The 9102-nt window shown below is 44.6% G+C and overlaps 1 protein-coding gene across 1 annotated transcript in view; it reads left to right on the top strand.

Moving 5' to 3' along the window:
* The first annotated feature begins 744 nt into the window (after positions 1–744).
* The window catches only part of MAU2 (MAU2 sister chromatid cohesion factor), an 893447-nt gene continuing 885089 nt past the window's right edge, over positions 745–9102 (top strand). Inside the window, exon 1 of the mRNA XM_069649112.1 lies at positions 745–1058. Coding sequence (XP_069505213.1) covers positions 807–1058 — 252 coding nt within the window. The 5' untranslated portion in view covers positions 745–806. The remainder of the gene's footprint in view (positions 1059–9102) is intronic.

Genomic DNA, 9102 nt, shown 5'->3' with positions numbered 1-9102 from the left:
ACCTGCATCATCCCCGCGGTGGCTGCCGCACCATAATTTACTGAACGGCAGACACTCAAGTGTCTTGACCTTTCACTTACCAAGATCCACTAGATGTGAGTGCATTTTATCACGGATCCAGCGCCAATACTTACGAGATTTCAACTTCCACTCTTACCTCCACATGGGAATTTGTGAGCTTGTCCCACTGAAACCTTGTTCATGGCAGCAGGAAGAAAACAGGCTTTATGAGAACCAGATCAGCGCAGGGGTCTGTCTTTCCTAATAGTTCACACCCATCAATTCCACATTGATTACATTGTAGAATAGTGTATATTTTTTTTTGTAAAGGTATAATGCACAAGTATTGATTAAGGGCTGGAGATCTACGAAGAGCTGAACCTAGTGTGTAAGCCTTCTTTGTACATTTAAACGTCCTGTAAGCCACCACCACTGCACATACATTCCGGGCTATTGTTCGCTTGATTTTGTATTTGCTTTTAAAAAATATATATAATAACTTAATTGCATTTGTGGGGCATTTTGGTTTGTTTTCTTTGTTGAGATGTGCTATATATGGGTGAGATTGTATTCTAATCTTTATTGTTCAAGGCTTTTCAATAAAGTTATTTTTCACATAAGAAGAGGGTCGAAAACAGAGTTATCCCTTAGGATTAAACTACTGCTTTTCCGTTTCCGGCAACTTTTTTTTTGAAGACTTCATTTCCCAGAGTTACCCCTTGCGGGGCGCGTGACGGTAGTTCCGGCGCAGGGTTGTAGCGAGAGCGGCGGGCGTCGGGTCGGGGCTGCTTGTTGTTGGAGCCAAGATGGCGGCGGTGGCGCCGCAGCCCCCCCAAGCTGAGGCGGCTGAGCCTTGGTACGTGGCGCTGCTGGGCCTGGCTGAACATTTCCGAACCTCCAGCCCTCCAAAGGTTAAGCTGTGCGTGCACTGCTTGCAGGCAGTGCTGGGGAGCAAGCCGGGGCCACGGCAGGAGGCCCGGACACACCTGCAGTTGGGTTCCGTGCTGCACCATCATACCAAGAACCGTGAGCTGGCAAGAGGACACTTGGAGAAGGCGGTGAGCTACCGGTGGAGCCATGGGTAGAACACCGCGGTTGTGGGGTTGTTTTACGGTCACGTCCAATACATTGGGATAAGTTGAAGGGGTTGGCATGGGGTAGGTGCTCAATTCCTACTAGCTTCACTACGAACGTGGAGTTGCATGGGGATTTCTGGAGAAAACTGCGAGGGACAGGACTGACTTGAGTGTAATAGACCATACCTTGCAATAGGTACAAGAGTAGGCTGACAAGGCGAGGGGGCGTGAACTTGGATCTGCGAACTAGTGCCAGTTGTTTTCCTTTTGCAATGATTTGAAGCGCAGCAGGCGATATGCAACAAGGGGCCACTACCGCAAGGTAACGTGATGCGAGTATGGAATCTGTCATGTTATAAAAGTTGGAGCACAGTGGGTGGTGTGACAGTCAGTCCCGTTATCGCCAGCTTAAAGTTCAGGGCACCAGTGACAATCTGTGGAAAGAGACCATTCATACTAGGGTGGGTCTGTTTGAGGCTATGTGAGGATACGTTTGTGTTAGCATATGGAGGGCGATGTGGCAGTATCATACATTTCTACACGGAACTGGATTTTGAAAAAGATCACATGTATGTATGATGGTAAGCAGGAGCAGACTGGGGGGCGGAGCTGGGTGATATTCGACCAGAGGAAGACGCGGGTACTACTAGGTGGCGGTACTGTGCCATTCTGTCAATATCTGTGAGGTGGCCTAGGTAACGATAAGTGGAGGGGTTTCAAGTGATGGAAAGCAGAGACACCGGGCCAGTAATCTTTCACGTGGATGGCCTGGACACTGTGTGTGCTTAGAGTTTGGGTAATGCTTCTCGAGCGCACCAGTTTATTTTGTATATCTGTATAGTGCAACAGAACCTTAAGATACAGGTAACGATGGTAAATGGTGCAGTTCGTGCTTCCACGTGGTTGTGAATTTGGTGCGGAGAACTCAATTGGATACCAGTGCTGGAATATTGGAGGAGGTGCACGTCTGCAGGGAGCTCAGAGTTGCTCCGTGGTTATAAAGCTGCTGCAAACAGGCTTTACATTAGTGTGTTGAGGGCCTGTGTATGTAGTGCAAAGCTGATCAGTTGAAAGGGGCAATAGGTTAGTTGTTTATGTTATTGATTGGTAGACTATTTCAGTATAGCGATTTGCGGACTTTGGCGCAAACCATACATTTGTGTTTTCCCCTGACTGGAGCCTGGGTGGGGTGTTGTGGTCTTGACGGTGTACATTTCTAGTCTGTCTATATTCGGCTACAGTTATTGGCGATCATGGCATGAGTGACTCAGACTGTGTAGTTTTTTTTAATTTTGAAAACACTTTTTTTATTTACTTGAAAAAAAACAAAAAAACGATTTTTACAAGTTCTCAAGGAAAAGAAAATTCTAAGTAACTAAAGCAGGGAAAAAGCCAGGAAAAGACGAGCAAATGCAGTCAAACGATGGAAAGGGGCGACGAGACGTGACCAAACAAGAGTGTACAGTTGCATTTAGATGTTGAAAATGGTAGGGGAGATGATAGAACCAAGAGGGACTCTGTAAGTCTAAAGCACAGTCTATGCAGAATAATTCCCCTTAAAAAAGAATCTTTTTATTGGTTTCGTTGCTGCGCCATACAAAGAGACAATAGCGAAAAAAATGAAAACATCCCAACGTCAACTCTCATCCTTGTATAGTGCCATTGTAGGAGCACTTCGATCCACATTTCCCTTACCTGAATGGAGCAAGTTACTTTTGGGGTTGCTTCCCACAGGTATTCCCAGTGTCTTCTTGGGATTGGCTCCCCTAGAGTTTTTTTTTCCTCATATAGTTGCATTGAACATGCTCCTCTTGCTCGTTCAAATATCTATAGAGATTTGACACCCATTTTTTTTTAACCAGTGAGAGTGTTTATATATTATTCAGTCTTGTAGCAGCCGCCTTAATAGCTGGGGTACGTAACCAGTGTTTCAATTGGTTATATTTAAATTGGCCTATGTCCTGGACACATTCCTTGAACGATTAGAGGGTCTGTCCCTGATGCATGTCACATATCTTTTGGCAACCCATCTTTTCCCACTTTATAATTGCCCCCTTTTCCATGCTTGTCTGGAATTCCTGGTTCCCAAACATTGAGTAGAATGAAGATGGCTCCACCGTTAGTACCTCTGTCCAATTGCCGAGTCAGTACTTCACCCCAAGTATCTCACTGATCCTAACGGGGTGTCCGTTTAGTTTATTCAGCCACAGAGTCCTGGGTGGGAAGATCCCTGTCTTGTCATGCCCATATTTTATGTTGACCTCCGGCTAACCATTCCTTAATGACCCGCAGCTGGGCTGGCTTGTACAATCTATACAAATGGAGGAATGCCAGGCCCCCCTGTCCTTGGGAGCCGTAAGTGTGGTCATTGCTACCCTGGGTTGTCTTTTCTTCCAAATGTATGACGAGATGGCCTTATGAAGCGATTGAAAGAAAGTCTTTGGGATCCTGATGGGTAGTGCTCGAAAGTAATACAAATTTTACTGTCATTCTCCACCACCATGTAATTGTAAGAGGATTCCATTTATTGAGATCATCTCAAATTTTTTCCGGTAACTGCAGGTACTTTGCCCCATACATTTGCTCCATTTTTTTAGAGGGTTATGCCTAATTATGCTATTCCTTTTTCCGCCTGTTTTAGTTGCATTCTCGCCCCTAGCCTATCCATCACTTCGGGGTCTACCAATGGGTTCACAATTCCCATTATGCCTTTTTATTTTTTTACCCTGGTATCGCCCCAATTGTTTCCAATTCCTTCATTAATACCGGCAACAAGCATTCCGGGTCGGACAAGGCCACTAGCATATCGTCTGCAAATGCTATTGCTTTATTTGCCTCTCCCGCCATTTCTATTCCCGCCAGCTGATTAACTCCCGAATTCTATCACTAGGGCTTCTAGGTAACTAGCATATATATATATATATATATATAACACAGCAGGGATGGTGGGCAGCCTTGTTTAGTGCACCGTCCTAATTTAACTTTTACTGAGCCTACTACTTTTAGGTTTATGCGAATTGTCGGTGTATTATACTTAGCCAGCACCGTATGGAGAGATTTTGTGCCAAGCTCCATATGTTTCTAGTATATGGAACAGCATGGACTATTCGACCCTGTCAAATGCTTTTTCTCTGTCTAATGACACTAGTATTGCAGAGTTTTGGGTTATTCCCGTCTTCTCTATTAGGTGGCAGATTCTGCGAGCATTGTCAAATGTTTGTCTTGATGGTATGAAGTCCGATTCATCTACTGCTGAAATTTATAGGGCAGGGTCAGTTTCGGCAGTAGTCGAGTTAGCCTATGTGCCAATATCTTTGTATATAAATTTGCGTCCACATTTATTAGCTCTATTGGACAATATGATCCTTGCCTTATTGGGTATTTGCCCGGTCTGTGAAACATTCCCTTAATTTAATACTATTTGAAAGTTAGAAATTGTATTATGTCTGTTTGGAAAAATAGGCTGCAGGTACTTGGGAGTTCATTTTCAAGCTCGCGTTCGAGCCATGTCCCTAAGGTTTATGTGTTGTGCAGTGTTTCTGTATGTCTCCCTTGCATTGCCGTGGTGGTGTGCACAGGTCGGAGCTTGAATTCCTGATACCGCCTCTGATTCCTCTACCCTCACACCTCCAAAGTAGCTCTGCTGCCTTATTTTTTTACCTCTGGTCCTTGGCAAAAGCACTTGAAAGTCCATGCCCCTACAGGCCATGCAAGCTAAATTCAAGTTTGATTCAGACAGCTTGAACTACGTATTGTAGTACTCTGAGCAGTAAGCAGAGGTGAAAGGTTAGTGCTTGGTCCACCTTCAAACTTTCTTTGTAAAATGGTGACCATGAGTGCTGGATTTGTAATGCCTGCTACCCATCACCACCATTTATCTTGTGAGGCACCTGTGCCAAGCATTCTACTGGGTTAGTGAATTGAGGTGGAGCATGGTGGAAGACAAAACACTTCTAGAAGTGACTTGACTCAGCATAAATAACAAATTGACCATAAGTATTTACCAAATGTGCTGTCCACATCTGTAGATGCTGTCTCATTCCAGGGGAAAACCGTGGTGCAAGGAGCCCCATGAGCAATGTGCAATACTTTCTTCTGCCTCTCAGATCCTCTAAACTGATGTTCAGTCCCAGTAACTGGGTAGTTCCTTAAAAAATGAAGATTTTGACACCATGCTCTGGTGGTACAAATTGCATCAATGGTAGCAAGATGTTGTGCAACAAACCAATTGTGAGTTAGGCCCTCCAGAGGAACAGTCTGCCTTCCTCTTTGAGAGTAACTTTTCTCTTATTTGATAACCATCATACTCTAGAGCATGGGTCTGCAACCTTTGGCTCGCCCGACGTTTTGGACTACAACTCCCATCATCTCTAGCCACCATAGTCAATGGTGAGAGATCATGGGAGTCACAGTCCGCATGGGCCTGCAACCTTTGGCTCGCCCGACGTTTTGGACTACAACTCCCACCATAGTCAATGGTGAGAGATCATGGGAGTCACAGTCCACCACGTGGGGAGAGTCAGTTGCAGACCCTTGCTCTAGAGGAATGCTTGATCAGTAAAACAGTAGACCCTCAATCATGCTGACCTACTGATCCGCCTTGTAAAGTGCTTTGTCATTAAAGCGATGGATAGCAATTCAGTTCAGGATACTTTTTCTTCAACCAACATTCTCCAACTGCATGGTGCTGCAAGGCTCCACCCTGTCCTTTTGTCTTTTCCATACTTCTCTCCCTTATACTAGTGGAACGGACCTTGTCTCCTTTCTCCTGGCTTCTACATCATATACTGAAGATGCTCAAATTGCCTTTGTAGCCAGCGACTTCCCTTCAGCTCCAGACCAGATGGTTTTTGGTCTTTCCCTTTTATAAAAGTTTGGCTGTTCAACAGGGATCCTAACTCCTCGCACATCTTAGTTGGTTTTCTTTCCTACTGTGCCCTGGCCTGCTTCACTGGGCCCCCGTCTCACCTTGGTTCAGTCCCCTCAAAACCTGGGAGTTCTCATTGTTAGTTCACTGTGAGCGAGAGGTCAGGTTGTTCCTTCAGGACTACCGTTTTAAAGCCACTCGTTTTGCCTGATTAATTTTTTAATTGCTTTTACATGTTTTTAAGCTGTGACTTAACTGCTTATACTGTTGTACCGCTGCTACTAATTGGGGTGCATTGCGTGTGGTACTGCTCCCCAGAGGATCATTGTTCTCTTGATACTGGTGTTCTCCCCCATACTGGGCTTCCCGACTCACTTCCTATCTTTATTAATTGCTGTTGCACACGCCTTGTTGATTTTTCTCTCTGCCATAAATGTGCAAGAGAGACCGCGCGGGCAGGGGCGCAGTCAGCGTGCCGAATGCGCTCTTAACGCAAGCCTGTCTGTGCCCTTCCGGGCCTCGGCTCTTGCAAGTAACAGCTTCCCCCCCATTGCATTGTTTTCTCGCATGATGCATTGATAGCTCTGGCTCCCACCACAATGAATTGGCGTCTCTCTCTGGCGTTTCTCTGATTTGCCAGAGGCGACTGATGCCCCTCTCACCCTCTTGAAAGAAAGGTTTTCTATTTAATGACCGCTCCGCTGTGGGCCATCGTGATATTTTTTATGTTGTAGATACCTATGGGCCTGATGTCTTGTGCATCACCGAAACGTGGTTTAATGCCCGCTCTGGACCAGATACCATCCAAATGCTTCCTTCCAACTACACAATTTTACAACTTAATCGACCCCCCCAAACTAGGAGATGGAGTCGGCCTGAAATCTTTCAACTGCCAGGTCATTGAGTTCTCACCCAAACTTACTTTAGCTACTTTTTATTAAAATGCAGGCTTCTTCTGAAAATTCTGTGTAATCGCCCTCCTGGTTACGCCACTAACCAGTTGTGGGCGAGTTTGTACAAGCTCTGGCTGATTTCTCTTTAATCTATCCGAAGATAGTAATACTTGGTGATTTTAATCTCAATCTTAATCGCCCACCCGATACACATGCCTCTAAACTTGTCTTTTCACTAGCGGACTACAGCTTTTCCTTAGGTAACCATAGTTGTACGCATCCAGGTGGCAATCAGCTTGATCTTAATTTTTCTAATATCTGTCACCTTCAATCCCTTACCACTGCTCTGGTCAGACCACCATTTGCTCCCTTTTTCCTTTTCTTTTGCACAAACTAAAAATAGATCCAGCCCTCAGCTGAAATATCAACTCTGTTGGTCTAAGTTCCTTCTTGAGTCTATTTTTGACTCTATTGAAACATTGACCCATTTGGGTATTGAGGGTACTAATGCATGCAATGCCTTAGTCTATGCCCTACAGTTAACTCTTTACTTGCATGTGGTGCGACTGGGTCCCATGGATGCTCTGTTGCTGGGCTATGTCAGCTGCTGCCTGATCAATGTCTCCCTGTACTTTGATACATTTGCATAACAGTTCTGTCTTTTTGCTTGGTCTCTTGGTGTATGTTCTTCTAGTTTATTTCTGACTTTTGGCCCTTGAGTTAGGGCGGCTCCTCATGTCTTGTGCATTCCTTGCTCTTGTTATCCAGTCTGCTCTTAGTTGTTACTTCCTTTTTTAGACGATTGATTTCTATTACCGTGATTAACATTGTACTTGTGCCTTCTGTTCACTTGTATCTTCTTTTCTAAGGGTTCGCCATGTGTGGCTCGTTCCAACCTTTTCGCTTATCTGGATTGAACTTGACAAGGCTTTGGAGTCCAGTTTCTCTTTCCTCCCTGTGGTGACACAATACATGTTTACGTAGTTTGCAGAGAAGCCAGATGTCCTATGTTGTCTCTACACCTTGCATAAACTGCAGTCTGAGAAATTGATTGATTGGGTTAGTTTTCCTACAGTCGGGTCAGTTTTGCTAACATATGTTGCAAGTACCCGATAATCTCTCTAGTTGGCAACTTTTCCTCTAGGAGGTGGTACTTTGGCATAGGTGTGCCTGGTGTTGCTGGGGGAGAAAGGTAAAACCACATTCTAGATTCACTCGGATTCATGCAATTTTTGTATAGCCACATTTACTCGCACTGTGGCTTATCATAATAATAAATAATAATAATCTAAAGGCAGCATTATGACATGGGTTGAAATTGGGATTTGTTGACCAGAAACAAAAATCAGCTCTTGGCTATCGGGCATAACCAGTTAGGCAGGAGCTACCTCTGGAAAACCAGGAGCTAGTACATGGCGCGCATCAAATCCCACTTGGCACCAGGTGCAAACTAATTTTTGTCCATTTTAAACTATTCAGTATGCTCTAACTGACCTTTTAGGTGTGTTCGTACACTTTTAATATGCATTCCTGAACATACAGAATTAATATCGCATAGCTAGGTTAGGATGGCACTATTTGACACAGGAGACAAAAGTAGCTCCTGGTAGCTGCTGGTTTAAAGCCTACCAGGGTCCCTTTGGCTATAGCAAGGTGCTAAATAGCTCCCAACTCCTGGCAGTTTCGAACCATGTATGAATTGCTAATTGGATGAATAACTTGTGTATTTATTATTGCAGACTGCGGCCAAAACAAAAAGGTCTAAACCACCTGACCAAATAAAAAAAGCCACTAAATTAATCTGCAAGAAGAAAGTAAATGGCCTCATGAAAGCAGTTGTCTTCCCTGGGATTTTTAAGATGACTTTGCCAGTACTGCCACAACGTTTGTTTTATTTTTAATTCAAACAGGAATTTCCAGGATTTAAAGGAGCACATTTTCAGGTGTCTCTAGCGCGAGCTGGCTTACTTGCAAATCAGATTCATGCTCCTCTCACTGGGACTTTATTGTGAATGACCAGTATAAGCATACAGAAAGCTTCTGATTAGTCAATTTCATATGGCCATTGCACAGTACTTGCACCTGGGGGACAACAGAAGTAGCAGTTGAGAATTTCCTATCATGTCACCAAGAATCATGAAGGCAGCCATGCCTTTAAGCAGTCTGGGCAATTGAGTGTCCAGGCAAGCTGCGTGGGCCAGGTCCAGGAAAAGGTTTTGGGGCAAGCAGAGTAGGAAGATCAGTGTCCAATGGGATGGGAGGCGAC

The sequence above is a fragment of the Ambystoma mexicanum genome, chromosome 1p (assembly GCF_040938575.1).
Source record: "Ambystoma mexicanum isolate Mex_15411 chromosome 1p, UKY_AmexF1_1, whole genome shotgun sequence".
NCBI lineage: Eukaryota > Metazoa > Chordata > Amphibia > Caudata > Ambystomatidae > Ambystoma > Ambystoma mexicanum.
This window is presented reverse-complemented; position numbering and strand designations above follow the sequence as displayed.